Raw genomic sequence first — 21,711 nt, 5'->3', positions numbered from 1 at the left:
AAAGTAAAATAAAACAGTTTCTTGATCGTTTGTCTCTTTAGCTATAAATTACAATATTATTATTAAAACTTAGCCAAAAGGAAAGATTTATAAACTATAAAGAGCTTTACCTCATTCAAAGTTGTCCTTTCTTTAATAAGACATTAACTATTTTTTTCTGAGGCCCTCCAAGTACCTACAAATCCAAAAATGTGATGCTACAAAGGGTTTGAGTTTGAGACCACTGCTCCAGGCCTTCCTTCTGACGAGCCTCTCCTTGATGTAACTTCCAGTTTCGCGAAATAAAGTTACATCAAGAAGGGGCTCGTCAGCAGAAGGCGGCTTTGTGAACAGGCTTCTGAAGATTTTTCCTCATGGCAGAGTTTCACCTGAAGAAGCCGCCCTCCACTTCAGCTCCAGCTCTAGAGCCAGCTAGCACCCTGCTCCCACTGGTACTGTGAAAGCGGCAGCGGCCAACCCACCCCCATGGGGTGTAAATTACACTTCTCCCTTCGTATTCGCGGTTTCGATTATTCGCGGTTTTTAGCTTGCTGACTCCCCCACCACCACCACCACCCCCTCCCCAATTACATCAACTTGCATAGAGAAATTGCTGATTCCAAGCGTTTACAGAGAAAATTGCTGATTCCCAGCACATAATTCACCATGTTTTGCCGCTCCTTCAGGAACAGGATAGGTCTCCCACCATGTTATTCACGGTTTCACCAAATTCACAATGGTTTTTAATAAAAAAACAGCAAATAACATATGAAAAAGTTATTTGCAGTTTTTCTGTATTCACGGATCTGTTAATTCCCTATCACAGTGAATATGGAGGGAGAAGTGTATATCAAGGAGGGGCTCATCAGCAGAAGAAAGGCCTCGGAACAGACCTCTGAAGATTTTTCATTGTGGTGCAGCTGGCTCCTTCAGATAATGTAGGCACAAGGGAAGATGGGGAGGAGATGCTGACCCAAGGGGTGGGGTGTTGCTGCTGCTGCTATCATGTATCTGTCGAGGGTGGGTGCTGGTTGTCACTAAAGCTGGAGCTCAAGTGAAGGACGGTGTTGGATCTGGACTGGGGGAGAGAATTTGGACCCATGGGGAGCTGGGGCTGGAGGGAAGTTACAGATAAACAGAAAGCAACCTGGATCTTTCCTTTCCTCCACCTCTTCAGAGCTAAGACTGTGTGGCCCAGAGGTTAAGCCTAGAGAAAGACACGGGGACAAATCTTTCCCCATCTCCACGGAAACTCATTTTCCTGACCTGTCCCCGTGAGTTCTTTTCCTGTCCCTGCCCCATTCCTGCAAACTCCGTCCTCATCTGTATAAGCCTCAAACACTTTAAATTCATAAGTGTTCGTGACATGTGAGGTTAAGGCAGGGCCTTCAATATGTGTCCCAGACCGTGCAAACTACTGGTTCTCCCATCTCTTTCAACGACTTGCGAACGAAGTTTTGTCTAGCGCCTACAGACTGGTTTGCATACCTGCAACTTCAACATTATCTACAGTCCTTGACTCCGACGAGGCTGCAGGAGGAGGTCCAAGACAAATTACAGGAGGCGATTTCACTTACAGCTCAAGAGCCCGTACCGCTACGATTTTATCACAGGTGGCTACAAGAACGGGCTGGCGACCTGGATTTCCTCAACCTGGCTCAGAGGTGGTCGATAGATCTCCAACTGCCTCTCTCAGCTGACGCAATCCGTAAGGGCCTCCGCTTGGGAAGGGCCACTACCATGTCCTCGGTTGAGAGGGAACGAAACTATAAGTTCCTATTCCGGGCCTTTTACACGCCAAAGAGGGCACATGCGATGGGGATTAGTACAGGACACTGTTGCGGGAAGTGTGCTTGTCCCATGGCATCGTTTGAACACATGTTCTGGTCTTGCCCCCTGGTATCTTCCTTTTGGATACAATTGGTGTCATTGGTGGCTCGACTCTGGAATTGCTCTTGGAGACTGCACCCCAGTTTTCTCTTCACCATGCAGATTCGGTTTCACCCGCCTAAACCAGGCTGTGCAACCTTCCTCAGGAAAACGATATTGCTGGGACAGAAATGCATCTTGTTGCAGTGGCTTTCGCCACAACCTCCAACCATCCCTCAATGGAGAGCATTAATGCTGCATCAAATGCTCTTGGAACGTTGTGACGTTGTGGATTTGTCGACCAAAGCTGGACGATTGTTTGCTCAATGTTGGTACCCTTTTAGTTTGACTTTTACTCCTTATGTTCAAAACCAAATTTGGAAATCTAATTGACTTACTTCTTTAAAGCTTTAACTTCATCCACCATCGGGCGGGAAGGCACTCGCGCACGCGCGGTGCGGCCTAGCTAGAACTTTCTAAAGTTCTTAGAGTGCAATCACTCTAAAATTGTCCGTTCCGGGGCTCCGTCGGTGCCGTCACCCATCAGTCAAGAATATGCTGCCTGCTTGTCCTGGGATAATACCTGTTACGGTAAGTAACTGTGCTTTATCCCAGGACAAGCAGGCATGATATTCTCACATGTGGGTGACCTCCAAGCTAACTGCAAAGGGATGGAGGGAAGTTGGCAATTAAAGAAAACAGATTACGTAATACCGATTGGCCAAAACGGCCATCGCTCCTGGACAATGTATCCAGATAGTAGTAAGAGGTGAAAGTATGAACCGAAGACCACGTGGCAGCCTTGCAAATTTCCTCAATAGGCGTGGACCGGAGGAAAGCTACAGATGCTGCCATCGCTCGGACCTTATGTCCCGTTACTCGATCATGCAGCGCGAGACCAGCCTGAGCGTAGCAAAAAGAAATACAAGCAGCCAACCAGTTGGACAAGGTGCACTTGGAAACTGGGCGACCCAACCGATTAGGGTCGAAGGACAAAAACAATTGTGGAACTGTCCGATGAGACTGAGTGCGTTGAAGGTAAAAGGCCAACGCTCTCTTACAGTCAAGAGTGTGGAGCGCCACCTCTCCAGGGTGAGAGTGGGGCTTGGGAAAGAACACCGGCAAAACAATGGACTGATTGAGATGGAAATCAGACACCACCTTAGGCAAAAACTTAGGATGAGTGCGGAGAACCACCTTGTCATGATGGAATACCGTGAAAGGCGGGTCCGCCACCAGCGCCTGCAGCTCACTAACCCGCCGAGCGGAAGTGAGGGCAAGCAGGAAAATCACCTTCCAAGTGAGAAACTTAAGATGACATTTATCCAGAGGCTCAAACGGAGGTTTCATAAGTTGAGCCAGGACAACATTAAGATCCCAAACCACAGGGGGAGGTTTGAGAGGAGGATGAACATTCAAAAGACCCCTCATGAAGCGAGAGACCAAGGGATGGAGTGAAAGAGCCTTCCCATCCAGGTGATGATGGAAGGCAGCAATCGCACTAAGATGTACACGAATGGAATTTGTCTTCAGGCCAGAATGAGATAAATGAAGCAGATACTCCAGAACCAAAGACACAGGGACCGACACCGGGTCCTGGCGGTGAGAGGAGCACCAGGACGAAAATCTAGTCCACTTCTGAGAATAGCAGAGTCTAGTCGAGACTTTCCGAGAAGCCTCCAATACCTCCCTGACCGACTGAGATACAGGGAGAGAGGTCAGGGGGAGAGAAACCAAGCAGTCAGATGAAGAGACTGAAGACTGGGATGTAACAGTGAACCCCGACTCTGAGATAGCAGAGAGGGAAACACAGGCAGAAGCAGAGGTTCCCTGACACTGAGTTGAAGTAGTAGGGAAAACCAAGGCTGGTGAGGCCACCGAGGAGCAATCAAGATCAGAGTGGCCTGCACCGATTTGAGATGGACCAGCGTCCGCAGAATCAGAGGGAAAGGCGGAAACGCGTACAGGAACCACCCTTCCCAATCCAGGAGGAAGGCTTCGGCCTCGAGACGGTCCGGGGAGTACATCCGGGAACAAAAGAGGCAGTTTGTGATTGAGGGGGGAGGCGAACAGATCTATCTGCGGCGTCCCCCACCTGTCGAACACTTGTCGCAAGACCTGAGAATGCAGGGACCATTTGTGCGGCTGGAGGAGGCGACTGAGCCTGTCCGCCAGACAATTTCGCTCCCCTTGTATGTAAACTGCTCGAAGGAAGATGTTGTGGGACACCGCCCACTCCCAGAGACGGAGAGCTTCCTGACAGAGGGACCAGGACCCTGTCTCACCTTGTTTGTTGACATAATACATTGCCACCTGGCTGTCTGTACGGACGAGAACCACCTGGTCGTGAAGCAGATGTTGAAAAACCACTGCGGCGAGATAGATGGCCCGAAGCTCCAGCACGTTGATGTGACAGCGACGATCCTCTGCTGATCACATTCCCTGAGTGCTTAGACCATCCAGATGAGCCCCCCAAGCGTACTCCGACAAGTCCGTGGTGAGGACCTTGTGGTGTGGAGGGGCAAGAAATAGTAAACCGCTGGAAAGATTCGAAGAGTCGGTCCACCAACGGAGCGATCTTTGCAAGGAAGGAGTAACTGTCACGGGACGATCGATCGGGTCCCGGTCCTGACGCCATTGAGAGGCCAGGGTCCATTGAGGAATCCTCAGGTGGAAACGGGCGAAGGGTATGACGTGGACGGTAGAGGCCATGTGGCCTAGAAGAGTCATCATCTGCCGTGCTGATACCGAGGTCAGCAGCGAAATCCTTCGACTCAGACTTACTAACGCCTCTAGACGCGGAGGGGGGAGGAAGGAACGGAGGCGAACCGTGTCCAGCACGGCCCCGATGAACTGTAAGGACTGAGAGGGGCACAGCTGTGATTTCGGGAAGTTTACCTCGAACCCCAGACCTTGAAGGTAAATAATAGTCTGTCGGGTCGCTGAGATAACCCCTTCCCTGGACAGAGCCTTGATCAGCCAGTTGTCCAGGTAGGGGAATACTTGAAGACCCTGGGAGCGCAAGGCTGCTGCGACCACCACGAGACACTTTGTGAATACCCGAGGAGACGAGGCCAGTCCAAAGGGGAGGACCCGATATTGTAGATGTAGGTCTCCCACCTGAAATCACAGGAATCTGCGATAAGCGGGATGCACCGGGACATGTGTGTAGGCCTCCTTCGGATCGAGGGAGCAGAGCCAATCGCCCTCGTCAAGCAGATGGTAAAGAATCGGAAGGGAAAGCATTCAAAACTTTTCCCTTACCAGAAACTTGTTGAGGCGTCTCAGGTCCAGAATCGGGCGCAGGTCTCCCGTCTTCTTCGGTACCAGGAAGTAACGGGAGTAAAACCCTTGCCCCCGTTGGCAGGGGGGGACCACTTCCACCGCCCGCAGGCAAAGAAGGTCTCGAGCCTCTGAGAGGAGGGGCAACTGCGCCCAATTGGGGGGACAAGCGCTCGGAGGGCTAAACTAAACTAAACTAAACCTTAGGTTTTTATACCACGCCATCTCCACGGTCGTGGAGCTCGGCACAGTTTACAGGGATTGTAATGAGAAAGGAACTCCAGGGAAAGAGTTAGATGAAGATCGGATGGAAGAAGAAAGTTAGAGAGCTAGGATGTCAGAGAGGAGGGAGAGTTAGATTTTAGAAAAAAGCCAGGTTTTCAGATGTCGGGAGGGATCTTCCGAAAGTTGAGAGAGTACCCGGATGAGATCACGCCAAGGACCCAAGCGTCCGACGTGATGGACTCCCAACGAGGGTAAAAGGCTCGCAGGCGTCCCCCGATGGGAAGAAGGCCTGACGGAGGCGCGGAGAGGGCCAGCCCCCATCTGCGCATCCCGGCAAAAGGACGGAGATGGCTTGGCAGGGGCTGTCGGCTGAGATTTCGACAATGCCCTCGAATGAGCTTGCTGACACCGAGGTGGAGGCCTAGAGAAAGCCGGGGTAGACTTTTGTGGGTAACGGCGAGGCGTGCCCCGTAGGGGACGAGAAGCGGCCGGCTTGGGCTTCAGGCGCACGAGGGAGGCAAACGACCTCTGATGCTCCGACAAGCGTTTCGTAGCCGCTTCAATAGTGTCGTCAAAGAGTTCCTTACCGACACAAGGAAGGTTAGCCAACCGGTCCTGGAGGTTGGGGTCCATGTCGACCAGGCGCAGCCACGCCAGCCAGCGCATGGCCACAGCAAAGGCGGCGACCCTCGAGGAAAGCTCAAAACCGTCGTAAGCTGCATGGGGTGTAAATTACACTTCTCCCTTCGTATTCGCGGTTTCGATTATTCGCGGTTTTTAGCTTGCTGACTCCCCCACCACCACCACCCCCTCCCCAATTACATCAACTTGCATAGAGAAATTGCTGATTCCAAGCGTTTACAGAGAAAATTGCTGATTCCCAGCACTTAATTCACCATGTTTTGCCGCTCCTTCAGGAACAGGATAGGTCTCCCACCATGTTATTCACGGTTTCACCAAATTCACAATGGTTTTTCTGTATTCACGGATCTGTTAATTCCCTATCACAGTGAATATGGAGGGAGAAGTGTATATCAAGGAGGGGCTCGTCAGCAGAAGAAAGGCCTCGGAACAGACCTCTGAAGATTTTTCATTGTGGTGCAGCTGGCTCCTTCAGATAATGTAGGCACAAGGGAAAATGGGGAGGAGATGCTGACCCAAGGGGTGGGGTGTTGCTGCTGCTGCTATCATGTATCTGTCGAGGGTGGGTGCTGGTTGTCACTAAAGCTGGAGCTCAAGTGAAGGACGGTGTTGGATCTGGACTGGGGGAGAGAATTTGGACCCATGGGGAGCTGGGGCTGGAAGGAAGTTACAGATAAACAGAAAGCAACCTGGATCTTTCCTTTCCTCCACCTCTTCAGAGCTAAGACTGTGTGGCCCAGAGGTTAAGCCTAGAGAAAGACACGGGGACAAATCTTTCCCCATCTCCACGGAAACTCATTTTCCTGACCTGTCCCCGTGAGTTCTTTTCCTGTCCCTGCCCCATTCCTGCAAACTCCATCCTCATCTGTATAAGCCTCAAACACTTTAAATTCATAAGTGTTCGTGGCATGTGAGGTTAAGGCAGGGCTTACAGGAATGGGGCAGGGACAGTGAGAAAACTCGCAGGGATGCGATGGGGAAATTGAGTTCCTGCGGGGACAGGGACAAAATTGTCCCCATGTCATTCTCTAGTTAAGCCTTCACTTACAGTCCAAGTGATTTATCCTCATCTATAAAGGGGTAGCATCCTCAGCAGTTCCCCTACAGAAGGTGCTTATCCCAGTCCCTCTTATTATCCTTTTGATCACTTTTCTCCTCAACAATGAATTTCCTGTCTAATTACTTCTCTTTCCTCTTCCCCTCTTGAAGTCAGTCAATTTGTACCTTTGCTTAATCTTTTGTAAACCGCATAGAACTTCACGGTATTGCGGTATATAAGCTGTTATTATTATTCAATCTTAAGATAAATAATATTCGTAACTCTTTTACCCAAAGTACATCTACCACCACTTCTAACTCTGATCAACCAATCTTCATACCAACAGCTAAATGTTCAAATTTTACAATCCCCTCACTACATGACATTGAATCCCTCTTCTCCCAAGTTAATACAAAAAGCTCTCGATCGGAATTAATACCACCTTTCTATTTGAAAAAATACTTTTCACATTTTGGCCCTTTTATTTTGTCCATCATTCAAAATAGTTTACTTACCTCCACAGTTCCACCACAATGGAAGTTTGCATCAATCACTCCTATTGTTAAAAACTACAAAATCAGCATCAATGAATTATCCAACTACCGTCCGATTGCGAATATACCATTTTTGGCAAAACTCACTGAAAAATTAATATTTAACCAGCTTTCCGATTTCTTTGAAAAAACAAACGCACTACACCCACATCAAACTGGATTTAGAAAACATCATAGCACAGAATAGGTTTAATAGGTTTAACCTCTAACATCCAATACTATCTAGACCATCACAAATCTGTAATCCTTTTTTCCTTAGATATTTCAGCCGCCTTCGACACCATCGATCACGACTTGCTCTTAAACAGACTAGAAGAAAAAGGAATAAACGGCAAAGTCTTAGATTGGTTTAAATCTTATCTTAACAATCGTACCTCATCTGTGAGATTTAATAATGAAGATTCCACTACTTTTTCCTCAACATTCGGAATCCCACAAGGATCCATTTTATCTCCATTATTATTTAATATTTTTCTATCGCCATTATTAGAAATTTGTCAGGCCATAGGTTTTATTCCATTCTCCTATGCGGATGATATTCAACTAATCCATCCTTTAGATCCCGAAAGTGGCACAGACATCGCCTCCATAAACCACAAATTAGAACAAATGTATGACTGGTTGAATTCAAATAAATTAGCACTAAATATTAATAAGACCAAATCTATTCTATTTAACTGGAAAAAAGATATTTCTCTTACAAAACCGTTTCTTCTCAATAACTTACCTATCAGTATGGAATGCTCAATTAAAATTCTCGGGGTAATATTTGATGATAATTTATCTTATCACGAACACGTTTCCTCTATCGTCAAAAACTGTTTTTTCAAACTACGTCAGATAAGAGCCATTGCCAAATTTCTTAATCCTTCCTCTTTAAAAATCCTAATACACTCATTCATCATTGCAAAAATTGACTATTGTAATGCCCTATTTTTAAACATTACTCAAAAAGAAAAAAGGAGACTCCAAATTGTCCAAAACACGGCTATAAAACTTATTTACAACGCCAAAAAATTTGACCACGTATCCCCATTGCTGATAGACGCGCATTGGTTACCAATTAACCATAGGATTATGTACAAACTGATGTTTTTAATCTTCAAAACCCTAACATCTAGTGAACCACAATTCATATCTAAATCGCTGATCCCATACAAACCCCAACGATCTTTACGTTCATCCGAATTAAATTTATTAACTGTCCCTTCTTTAAAAATCATCGGAACAAGAAGAGCAGATATGTTCACTGTCGCAGGTCCACAATGGTGGAACTCCCTTCCCCAGTACATTAGATCAGAACAAGATATTTCAGCTTTTAAAGATTCTAAACTTATCTTATCTATTTTGTTTTAATTAATATCCACAAAGTGTGCCTTGAAATTATTTACCCTACCTTTTGTTTTTCCCTTTTTTCCTGTGCCCTTATTGTAACTTTACCTCCTTTCCTTTTTTTCATGTTGGTTACTACTTGAATTTTATTATATTATGTTTAAAGTTGCTTTATTATATTATGTACATCGCCTAGAAAATTTGAAATAGGCGATTCATCAAGAACTAAATAAACTTAAACTTGAACTTGAACTTATTATTGCACTCACCTGAGCAGCTGCTTTTCCCACTTTCTCTTTCCTCCGATTCAGGCTCACCCCTGATGTACGGCTCTTCCTCATGTTTGATGTGGGATATAATCTTAGGGGTGAAGGTCAGAGAACCTGTTGCTGGGGTAAGAAAATTACATTATCTTAAAATTTTATACCTTAAAAAAGTAACATAAACCTAGCATTACCAAACGTCTAGGAAAACCCGGACATGTCTTTTTTTAAGATGGGGGAGTCTGTCTGGGTTTAGCTGGCACTCCCAACTTATGATTTTAAAGTGTTGGAGGCTTGGGCAGATGAGGACAGAGCTTTCAAGGATGGAACAGAGAAAGAACTCGCAGGGATGGAGAAAGATCCTAAGAGGACAGGGACAAATTTGTCCCCATGTCATTCTCTAGCACTGCGGGACAGCAAGACTCTCATGGTGTCGTTTGTGTTCATCACACGAGACAAACATAATCAAAATTATCTTTATAATGATGGTCCACTACTGCTAATAGACATGTAAATGTATCCATTACCCAGTGAGAGCAGGGTCTGATAGTTCTCCTCCATCACCTCCCTGTAGAGCTGCTTCTGCTCTTCATTTAAATACTCCCACTCCTCCTGGGAGAAAGAGATAGCGACGTCCTCAAACTTCACCTGCATCTGAAATAGAAACCAGAAACACACTCAGCCTCTTCCAGCACTTCCAGAAAGAGGCCTCCCAGGGTTGATGCTCATGGGGTGGAGGGAAATGTACTGGATGTACCTAATTTACATTCCCAGAGCAGTTCTATTTGAGAAGAGCTGCCAGTGCTGGGGCTGAGTGAGGCTGATGTTTCTGGGTTTAAATAGTTCACAGCCACCTAACACACAATCCCAGAGTATCTCTCAAGGGCAGATGTACAGAATTGACCTTCACATAACCCACAGTCCCAGGGTAGTTGTGTTTGAGAAGAGCTGCCAGTGCTGGGGCTGAGTGAGGCTGATGTTTCTGGGTTTAAATAGTTCACAGCCACCTAACACACAATCCCAGAGTATCTCTCAAGGGCAGATGTACAGAATTGACCTTCACATAACCCACAGTCCCAGGGTAGTTGTGTTTGAGAAGAGCTGCCAGTGCTGGGGCTGAGTGAGGCTGATGTTTCTGGGTTTAAATAGTTCACAGCCACCTAACACACAATCCCAGAGTATCTCTCAAGGGCAGATGTACAGAATTGACCTTCACATAACCCACAGTCCCAGGGTAGTTGTGTTTGAGAAGAGCTGCCAGTGCTGGGGCTGAGTGAGGCTGATGTTTCTGGGTTTAAATAGTTCACAGCCACCTAACACACAATCCCAGAGTATCTCTCAAGGGCAGATGTACAGAATTGACCTTCACATAACCCACAGTCCCAGGGTAGTTGTGTTTGAGAAGAGCTGCCAGTGCTGGGGCTGAGTGAGGCAGAGGGAGATGCTTTGGGGTGGATAGAGAGTATTTCAATCCCAGAGGAGGGTTCTGGGCACTGAAGGGTTTCTGGGTTGGTCTCTCTCCTTTCAACAAGACCCACCTGGGCAGAAGCTCCTGCAGCCATTTCCCAGGATCAGGCTTTGCCTCTCGCAGTGAGCGGGAACCGGAAGTTTCGGCTCAATTGGAGGAAGAAGAAAAGACTCGTTTCCTGTTGGGCATCACGAAAGGGGGCGGTACTAGAAATCGAGGGGTTTCTTCTTGGCTCTTCCCCTTTCAGAGCTGATTGGTCAGACAGTTGCTGGGGTGGGAGAGTAGTGGAAGGTTGCTGCCATTCTCCTGCCTTGGCTCCTCCCTCCCCGCACAGCCTGTCCAAGCTCCGCCCCTTCCAGGAGGAGTCTAGCAAATGTGAAGCTCCGCCCTCCCCCTTGTGACGTCATCGGCCTTTGTCCTATTAAAAGCTTCCAGTGCTCGCTCTCCTTTTCTGTTCTTCTCTCCTTTCCCCCAGCCCTGCAAGAGAGAAACCCTGGAGCCAGGGAAAGATCCCGATTCATGTCCAGATCCTGCCCAAAGGATGGATGGAAGTGGAGAGGAGAGGGGAAGAAGCTGGATGGGAGGGGTATAGAAAGAGGGCACATACTGGATAGGAGGAGGGGATAAAGGAAAAAAGGCACATGCTGGATGGGTGGAGGAGGTTCAGATTAGTGAGATACTGGAGGTAGACAGTGAAAGAGAGAAAGTGAGGACTCGATAGTTGGAAATAATTTAATCTGCTACTACTTTTAATTTTTTCTATAGAGCTACCAGACCTATGCAGTGCTGTACAGAGTCACAAAGAAAAAGACAGTCCCTGCTCCAAAGAGTTTACAATCTAAACAGATAAGACAGACAAACAGGATATCATGGATACAGTTAAGGGGAACGCTTAATCAGCCGGCTGGGTTGGTGGGCAGAGGAGTAGAGTCATTGAAGCCAATGGCGGTCCACCTTTTTGGCAGTTGACACTGTAGTCCAGATTTCCATTCCCCCCCCCCACCCCACCCCACCCCATTGGGATCCATTGCTGCAGAAGCTCTTCCTCTCTACGGGTCGCCGACAGAGTGAGTGAGGTAAACACACTGGATTCTGCGACTGGAAGTTTTCCTTCTGCTACTACTTCATGTCCCTACTTAGGCAGGAAGCCTTAGCAGAGGGAGAGCTTCCAGACCAGCAAAGGCAGCGTATTTACTTCACCTTTACTGCCACAACCCAAAGAGTGAAAGAGCAGCTGCCACTGGATCCTGTGGAGGAAGGAATTCAGGGGAGGTCATGAGGGCTCATAGTAGGAGTGATTTATATGCTGGACCACAGGGATGGGGAGGAAAACAAAAGAAGGATACCAGACCTTCAGGGGAGGGAAATGGAAGGGGAGGACAGAGATGCCAGGGAAGAAGGTGAGAGTAGGGGAGAGGGGGAAGAGAAGGACAGAGAGATGCCAGATCACAAAGGGGGAGGAGGGAAGGAAACAAAGGCCAGACTGTGGGAAGGAGAGGAGAAAGATGTCAGCCCACCAGAGAGAGAGAGAGGGGATGTGCTACACAGGGATGGAGAGGAGGGGGAGAGAGAGAAGATGGTGCACAGGGATGGGAGGGTGGGGAAGAAAGATGGAAAAAATGTTTAAGAAAAGATTGGAATAAGGGAGAAGAAAGAGGGAGGAAATGATACACATGGATGGGGGGAAGGGGATGGTGCATGTGGAAAAATAGATAGATCTGAGAAAGAAGAAGAAAAATGGAAGAAAGTTGAATATTAAAAGTTAATGCCAAAGATGGCTTTGATCCAAACAGACCGGGGATTTTAAATTACAGTCCACTTGAGGGGGCAATACTTTCAAAATAGAACAAAACACAAAAAAATCCCTCTCATCAATACTGGGCAAGTTTCTCAAATAGTATCTTCATATAACATTTAAAGGCTTTTAGATATTTAAATGTGCTCATAAGCTCTTCAGCAAGGCGCCACAGCAGCGGTACAATGTCGCTGGAAAGGTGCTTGGATTTTAATCATAACACATTGCATGGAGCAAGGATTCTCGCTTCTACTGGAATGGCAGATGTTATGGCTCTACGAAAAGCTGTTTAACAGTACACCACTTATCTGAAAAGGTCAGTTCACGGCTCCAACACAGTCTTTGTGTCGCTACGCTACATCAGGAAGCCAGAAGGATAAGTTTTTGATATTTATAAAGACATTTTTTTTCAACATAAAGGCCCTGATTCTCCAAAAGTGCGTCCTGATTTTAGGCAGCTGTAGAAGTCCTACAGCTGTCTAATCATCCAATCGGGATGCACGTTTTTTTTAAAAAAATGCTCCCCAGGCAGGTCTGAAGGCGCCTCCGGGATCCTAGGGAGACCCGCAAGATGCCTAAGCTTGCCTACAGGCCTTAGGCGAACTTAGGCGGCCCTACGCGTCGTCCTAGTAGAGGAAGAGACGCTTAAAATGTAGGCCAGCAAAATGCTGGTCTACATTGTAAGTAGACGCGGCCGCTATACTGATCGCGGCAAGGGATCTCCCTGCTGCAATAAAGTATAGCGGCCGCGGCCGCCTGTCCCATCACCGACAGGAGGATGCCTAACTCCTCCTATCGGAACACCGAACCCCGGAACCCCCTCCCCCCAAACTCGTAATCGCCGACAGGAGGATGCCCAACTCCTCCTGTCGGAACCCCGGAACCCCCTCCCCCCTAAACTCGTAATCGCCGACAGGAGGATGCCCAACATCAGAGAGAAGGCTTCCGGTTCAGGTGCAGGACGCACGAGGAGCCGATGCACGCGGCTCCATGCACACTACAGCTGTGTGGAGGGAGTTGGCCACAAGGTAACACTGGGGGCATCGGACCGTGGGCTGCATAAAACGGCCAGGTTGGAGCCGGCCAGAAGGTTAGACACCCGCCGGAGGGAGGCACAGCATGGAGGGAAGGAGACAAAGGTAGGGGGAATAGTTTTACTTTCAAGTGTGTCAATTTTGAGCATTTTAATCTGCTGCTCAGGAAGAAATACATTTGTTCCTTTTTCTCTTGAATCTTAGGGTGTTTTTAAAAAATATATTAGTACTTTTAGTTTTTGGTCCCGTATTTGCAGAGGGGTTATCTGTGTTCTGGTAGGAATGAATGTTGAGAAGCATACAGTGTGTTTTGTGTAGTTTAATTTTGTGGTTAACCATTATGTGTTAATAAGATTATATTGTGTGTGTATATGAAAAATGAATGGAAAAAATGGTTATAATTAGTATTATTATGGAGACGGGGTCTGGGGCGGAGATTGGGCGGGAATTGGCCCGTGACAGCCTGTGTTTTGGTTTTGGCTCCTTAATGTGGTTTAACCTATTAATGTGTACAAGAACAACAGTAAGAAGGTTCAGTCCTAATGATGAATAAGATGCTGTGATTTTAATTAATAATAATTATTCACGCCACATTTTTGCAGCTTGTCATTTTATGACTTTTTTTGTGGAGTTTTTTGTCTTTGTTTATTTAACATAAGAACATAAGAATAGCTTTACTGGTCTCCAGTGGTGCTTCCTCAAAACGCAGCACCGAGGAGACCTGCTGAAACAGGTCTGATAGCTCATCCCTCTGAAAAAGGCGCACCACGGACACCTCTTCCCAGGAAGGTGGGAAACCTGCTGCCCCGCCGCAATCCCAAGAGGATCCTGGAATTCCTCAAAAGAGTCCAGGTCCTCATCCAGGCCAACTCGCTCCTCTGACCACCAATCCGCATCCCAAGCCACCTGCAGGTGCTTGGATGAGGGAGGAGAAAGAGGGAGGCAAAGCCACAGGGGATGTGGAGGGAACCCTCCTCCCCGAAACCCCCAGGGAACACGTGGGACTCCCAGCCACCTGAAAATAGGCTTTGCACAAAGCAAAAATTAAATCGGGGGAAAAAACCCCGGGGGTCCCATGGGACTCCTTGCCACAGCAGGGGACCCAGCTGAAACCTGCCCCTGTTTTTCCAATACAGGGGGAAGGTCACCTGAGGTTGCAAACAAAATGGAGGGGCCTGTCTGTGAAAATGGTGAAGTTCCCACCAAAAATAACCCCTCCAGGGCATGTAGTGGCTGGGAAGCCTGAACTGTCCCAGCTGCTAAAACAGGCAAGCTGGCATCAGCTGTTAAAAAATCAGCTGAGAGGGAGTCCCGAACTGACAGTAAGGGAATCCTTTTTATCCTTACCGTCAGCGGCTGAGGAAATCCCTCCGTAGGCAGTGGGGAAGACTGGGCTGCCTCACTGCTCCCTTCAGACTCGTGAGGCACTAGCGGCAGGGAGTCCTGGACACCTGCAACCGCTGCGGGTGGAGCTCCACCACTGCCCCAGCCCAAACAGCCGAGTTCAGGCTGGCTGCGAGTGCCACACGTCTGGACCAATTTGTGCACCAGTTCCCTGAGAAGTGCTCAATTGGTCCATACGCAACCTAGCTAGAAGAAAAGTGCCGTTTAGTCAAAAAATACAGTAAATTACAGCATATTTAAAGGGAAAGCAACCCTTCAGACCGGCACTACCTTAGAATTTTTTATTTTGTACAGAACAGACTCCTCTGGCTCTCAAAGCAGCATGCCTTGCTTCACTTAGGGGGCACTGCTGAGGCACCTCTAAAAAAATGTTGGGGAGGTGGAGGAAATGGGGGGAGGGACCCAGCACGAAATCCGCCAGGTTTGACACTTCCGAGGTTGGACGGATCACCAAACGCGGCCCACCCAAGCTCAATCCGGCACAAAAATGGAGACTAGGATCCCTAAACAAATTCCAACAGCCCTACCAAGGGAGATGGGTACAGCTCACTCACACCTGCTGGAGACTGAAAGAAGACTGACAGGACTAGGGGAAGGTACCTCTTATGTACTATTCCACAGTTTTGGTTTTAGTCTCCACCTGCTGGTCATGATTGGATATATACCCACTCGTAAAGATTAAACTGTACCAGTCTGGAGAGTGCTAAAGAACATATGTTTCCTTAATAGAACAAAATATTTGGGGTTAATGTCTAGAACAAGATGTTGGAGCCATGACAATAGGTCTCTGAAAATGAGCTAAAAGTCACACTAACATATTTGTTTATAAAAACATTTTTCTTCCATTTACCTAGTCAAATATTAAGAACATAAGAATTGCCGCTGCTGGGTCAGACCAGTGGTCCATCGTGCCCAGCAGTCCGCTCAGGCGGTGGACCTTAGGTCAAAAACCAGTGCCCTGAGTCTAGCCTTACCTGTGTATGTTCTGGTTCAGCAGGAACTTATCTAGCTTTGTCTTGAATCCTTGGAGGGTGATTTCCCCTATAATAGCCTCCGGAAGAGCATTCCAGCTCTCCACCACTCTCTGGATGAAGAAGAACTTCCTTACGTTTGTACAGAATCTATCCCCTTTTAACTTTAGAGTGCCGTCTTGTTCTCTCTACCTTGGAGAGGGTGAACAACCTGTCTTTATCTACTAAGTCTACTCCCTTCATTATCCTGAATGTTGCAATCATGTCCCCAATTAGTTTCCTCTTTTCAAGGGAGAAGAGGCCCAGTTTCTCTAATCTCTCACTGTACAGCAACTCCTCCAGTCCCTTAACCATTGTAGTCGCTCTTCTCTGGACCCTCTCGAGTAGTACCGTGTCCTTCTTCATGTATTGATGAGCTCAAGATATTTCCAATAGAATAGAACATGTGTGCAAGGTCAGCATGTTGTCCACTTCCTTCTATTGCTGACAAGAGATGATGCCAATAGCATGTGATGGGTTAAGTCATTATTGCTAAGGAAGTAAAATTAATGGGAAATCATATGACTTGGATAGACCCAATAGAATATTGTTGAAGTATGCAATTTGTAATTGGAGGACGTACCACCTACGTCTGTTTAATAATGAATTAATTAATGATGTCAAGTTCCAATAAAATGACTAGCCACAGGTAATATGATGAGACTATTGACTGTGAACTTACTAACTTCAGTAAGCAGTCAAATACTCCTCAAAGCTTTGACTATTTTAACCACACTTTTGTGAAAGATTTCTTTATTTGATCTCCCCTGAGATAGAATTAAGAACTGAGGAATATATGGAAGAATATATGGATGTAGCCTGTCCACATAGTTTTTCCAACCAAACAAGGTCTTACACAGGGGCATCAATACCTCCTTTTTCTTACTGTCTATTCTTCTTCCTATGCACCAAAGCCTCCTCCTAGCCAAAGAGGCAAAAACTCATAGTAACCTTTTCAGGTACATCATTGTTGGGTTGACTTCATACGCCAGAGGTGTGTGACTGTATTTTGTGTTAAACTTGGAAAGAGCAGTTATAAAACTCTTGAAATGTTCTCAACCCTGAAAAAACAGCTGCATGGAAAGAGTTCTCTTCAGAAAATGAAGTGAAAAACACCACAGCCGTAGCGCTGAAAGCGATGTCAGACAAAAGCCTACTGCACGTGGGTTGATTCATAAGTCAGGGCAACTATTGATTTTCTCTTGAAAATGTGCCAACACTGGAAATCTAATATATACATTTGAAAGTGCGCAACACGTACTTCTTAATGGTGCCACCAGATGAGAGATGAGCGCAGCGGTCTGGAATTGATCACGTCCCCTATGTCAATCTTTTGGTAACAGTGGTGCATTTGAAAAGTTTTTGGTAAATTTCCATACGAGGATGTCATTGACGCCATCAATGAGTATTTTGCAGGGTTTGTCAAAACCTATTTTTCCAATGGGATGGAAAAACTGGAAACTCACTGGACTAAGAGTTACAGAATGACACGGGAAAACATTTATCCCCATCCTGTCTCCACGACCACCATCCCCATCACCACCTCATCTCTGCAACTATCGTCCCCACCATCCCCTGCAGCATCCCTACTAGCCTCAAATAATATTAATTAATCATATTAATTAATTATGGTAACCACAAATTGAAAAGAAACACAAAGTATACTGTATGAAGAAAAAATGTTAATTATCATTTATATTTGTTTTATTTTTCAGAGACTCTTAAAATCATGCCTAATGGAAATGCTTTCTTGCAGTGTACAAATTAACACATAATAAATAAGGTTTTGTTTCTTAAATATTACTCTCTTGGCCATCTTTCCAGCAGCAGTGGAAGCACCGATCAAGGCTACTCCAATATCCTCCTAACTCTGTCTGGACCGGCAGGAGAGAGTGGGTATCTGTTCCGATCCAGATGGAGTTAGGATAATCCATAGTTAGGATAATCCTAACTCCGTCTGAATTGGAATGAATCAACAAACACCGGCAGTAGGAATAACAAAAAAGTGCAGTGGGACTGGGTAAAAACCGATTACGATTTGCCATTGTGGCATTGGGAGGGTGAAGCCCTGTCATTTGCAGCATGGGGCAGTGTAGGCAGCAGGGGGTGGACTTCCTTCCTGCTGTTTTCTCATATGATGGTATAGGTAGTCCGGGAATGTGGGAGGTGGCACAGGGATGTAGGAGGGATGTCAGGAAGGTCCAGGGATGTCAGGGGTAGGGGTGTAGGGTTCCACGGCTCAGCTGATCCTGGCAGGGAGAATCTCCGAAACTGGCTCAGCTGATGGGGATTCCTTCTGCCTTTGTGGGTACGTTTCTCACGTGGAAATTTTTATTTTTGAAAATGGGGAATAAAGTAGATGTTCTAAGGACCAAAACTTATACCTACCTCATTTTCAAAAATAAAAGATAGATGTTTGGCAGCTTTGAAAATGGACATTTTCCCTACTGGGTTTGTGGACATCTTGCACAAAACATCCAACCTCAGACTTAGGCACACTTTCGATTATGCCTCTCCACATGGTTTTACTCCAGTATGAATCTTCATGTGCAGTTTTAAGTGTGATTTCTGATTAAAAGTTTTACCACATTCTGATCATGTATATGGTTTCTCTCCTGTATGTATTCTCTTGTGCCCCTTTAAGCCAATTCCAGCTAAAAAATTTTACCACATTCTGAACAAGAATATTGTTTCCTTTGAGGGTAATTACTCCCCATATGAATCCTCTTGTGCTGTTTTAGTCATTAAAGCTTTAACCACATTCTAGACATGTAAATGGCTTCTCACTCTCATGGCCCCTAAAGTCATTTTAATCCTGTTTGATGATACAAAGTTTAATCATAAGATATATATTTATTTATTTAATTTTCTATACTATTCTCCCAAGGGAGCTCAGAACGGTAAACATGAATTTATTCAGGTACTCAAGCAATGGAGAATGTTTCTCTCCTATTTGGATAATCACAGTTTTTATACATAATTAGTTGTATTCCAATTTCTATTCATTACTACCAGCAGCATCTACCAAGAATTATCAAGGCTCAAAGTGAACAAAGCCATGGGACCAGATAAACAGCACCCCAGAGTGCTTAGGGAATTGAGAGACATCCTGGCAGAACCGTGCTCTTCAATCTTTCCCTGAGCACGGGAAAAGTTCCATTAGACTGGAAAACAGCTAATGTCATTCCGCTTCACAAAAAGGGATGCAGGTCAGAGACTGCAAATTACAGGCCGGTAAGTCTTACATCAATAGTGTGTAAACTTAAGGAAACAATTAAACACAAATTATAGTTCTGGACGATGAGAGGCTTAGGGATCACCACCAGCATGGATTTACAAAGGGAAGGTCCTGCCAATCTAATCAGCTTCTTTGACTGGGTAACAAAAAAACTAGATAAGGGAAAGTCCCTGGATGTATCTGGATTTCAGTAAGGCTTTTGATAGTATCCCACACCGTAGATTATTGAACAAGATGAGCTCGCTGGGACTAGGAGAAACATTAACTGCATGGGTTAAAGACTGGCTCAGTGGCAGACTTCAAAGGGTGGTGGTAAACGGTACTCCCACCGAAACGTCGGAGGTGTTCAGTGGAGTTCCGCAGTGGTCAGTCCTGGGTCCAATCCTATTTAATATCTTAGTACATGATTTGCCTCAGAGACTTCAGGGTAAAATTGCATTATTTGCCAATGACGCTAAATTATGCAATGTAGTAATCGGAGGTACCGTACCCGACAATATGACACAGGACCTACTTTTACTGGAGCAATGGTCTACTATTTGGCAGCTGAACTTTAATGTCAAGAAGTGTAAAGTTATGCACCTTGGTAGCAGAAACCCTTGCAGGACCTACACTCTGAACGGTGAGACCTTAACTAGAACTGTTACAGAACAGGACCTGGAAGTAATCATTAGTGAAGATATGAAGGCTGCCAATCAAGTGGAGAAAGCTTCATCCAAGGCTAGACAAATGCTGGGTTGCATCCGGACAAGTTTCGTCAGCCGAAAGCCCGAAGTGGTAATGCCACTTTACAGGTCCATGGTGAGACCATATCTGGAATACTGTGTTCAATTTTGGAGGCCACATTATCAAAACGATGTGCTGAGAATAGAGTCGGTTCAGGATTGGCCACTAGGATGGTCTCAGGACTCAAGGATCTCCCATATGAAGAACGTCTAGGTAAGTTGCAGCTATACTCTCTCGAGGAACGCAGAGAGAGGGGAGACATGATAGAGACGTTCAAATATGTTACTGGCCGTATGGAGGTGGAAGAAGATATCCTTTTCCTTACAGGACCTACGGTGACAAGAGGGCATCTGCTAAAAATCAGTGGTGGGTGATTTCATGGTGACATTAGGAAGTATTTCTTCACCGAAAGGGTGGTTGATCTTTGGAATGATCTTCCACTTCAGGTAGTAGAGGCCAACAACGTGCTCGATTTTAAGAATAAATGGGAAAAACATGTGGGTTCACTTTGAGGAAGTGCTTAGGGAGCTGGGTCATTCGAGTTGGCAGACTTGTTGGACCGACAGCCCTTTTCTGCCGTCATACTCTATGTTTCTATGTTATAGGTCAATATTCAGCCGGGGACAGTGAGCATCATCTATAATCTATTTCTATGAGGCTCCTCCCTTCTTCAGGTCTAAAAATGTACAGTCTACACTTAAAGTTATAGATGAGAGTCAAGAATACCAAAGCTATAGAAGAATGCAGAAATGCTGTAATGTTAGTACACTCTTCAATATTAGTTTTAGCTTTGTACAATATTTTCTCTCAGGAGTTTCTGCTTGATAGTTCTTCCTTCTGCCACTCTTAAACATTCATATACACTTTCATTCTGTATCTCATGTATGACTCTTCCTCTATCTCTTTAAATGTGATTCCCATTTAAGCTTTTACAACATTCTACACAGCATGTTTTCTCTCCAGTATGAATCCTCTTGTGCATTTTTAAATCTGATTGTTGACTAAACCTTTTCTCACATTCTGAACAAGTATATGGTTTCTCTCCAGTATGAATCCTCTCATGTATTTTATTTATTTCGATGTCTATCCCGTTCTCCCAGAAGCTCAGAACAGGTTCCAAATAGACATTCACAATCGTTTGAAGACAGATTAGTCATGGCAACAAATAGCTTACAGTAGACAATAACAGTAGACAATAGCAGTAGATAATAATAGAGCTTATTCTAGAGACCAGATTAGTCATAGCAAAGAGTAGTGGGAGAAGTATATTGAAGGAACAGATTTTAATGACCCAGTTGGCAGAAGAGGAAGGTATTTACTGCTTTGCAGAAGGTCATTAGTGAGTGTAGTGACCTGGGTGGGTAGTCGGTTCCATAGCTGAGGTAGGAAATGGCTACAGGATCATTTATACGCCATACTCATTCAGAGGGTTCTTCCTGCAGAAATGCTTTGATCTGCTTTGGAGCTGAGGGGATGGTTAGGGGTGTATAGTATGACCATTCCGGCACCAGGCCCGCCAAGGTCCCAGTTAGGACAGAAGCCAGGGTACAAAAGAAAGCCCGGAAGGCAGTTTCTAGAGTAAGTCCTGTTCCTGACAATTTTCCAGTTAACCACCGGAGGGAGCCTGATCTTGCTGAGAATATATTAGGTGATCAGTATCCAGGTCACCACTGGAGGAGCTCTAGAGCTACCTTGAGCACTGCTGACTCAGCTAGGTTAGGGCGTGTCCCTGGAATACAAAAGCCAGCAGTGGAGAGCAGGCAGGCAGGCAGGTTAGGGAGAAGGTTCCAACCTTTTCTCCCTGAGGATCTCCCAGGGTCAAACAGGTGCAATACGCCTACACCTATGGAG

The 21,711-nt window shown here is 45.9% G+C and overlaps 1 protein-coding gene across 1 annotated transcript in view; it reads right to left on the bottom strand.

Annotated features, from left to right (window-relative positions):
* LOC117354995 (zinc finger protein 585A-like) overlaps positions 1-10,874 on the bottom strand; it is an 83,987-nt gene extending 73,113 nt beyond the window's left edge. Inside the window, exons 1-3 of the mRNA XM_033932951.1 lie at positions 10,724-10,874; positions 9,713-9,839; positions 9,192-9,311 (exon numbers count right to left, since the gene is read on the bottom strand). Of these exons, the coding sequence (XP_033788842.1) occupies positions 9,192-9,311; positions 9,713-9,839; positions 10,724-10,747 (271 nt within the window). The 5' untranslated portion in view covers positions 10,748-10,874. The remainder of the gene's footprint in view (positions 1-9,191; positions 9,312-9,712; positions 9,840-10,723) is intronic.
* Positions 10,875-21,711: the final 10,837 nt, after the last annotated feature.

Source organism: Geotrypetes seraphini, chromosome 2 (assembly GCF_902459505.1).
Source record: "Geotrypetes seraphini chromosome 2, aGeoSer1.1, whole genome shotgun sequence".
Taxonomy (NCBI): domain Eukaryota; kingdom Metazoa; phylum Chordata; class Amphibia; order Gymnophiona; family Dermophiidae; genus Geotrypetes; species Geotrypetes seraphini.
The sequence above is the reverse complement of the archived record's forward strand: the minus strand, read 5'-3'. Positions and strand labels throughout refer to the sequence as shown.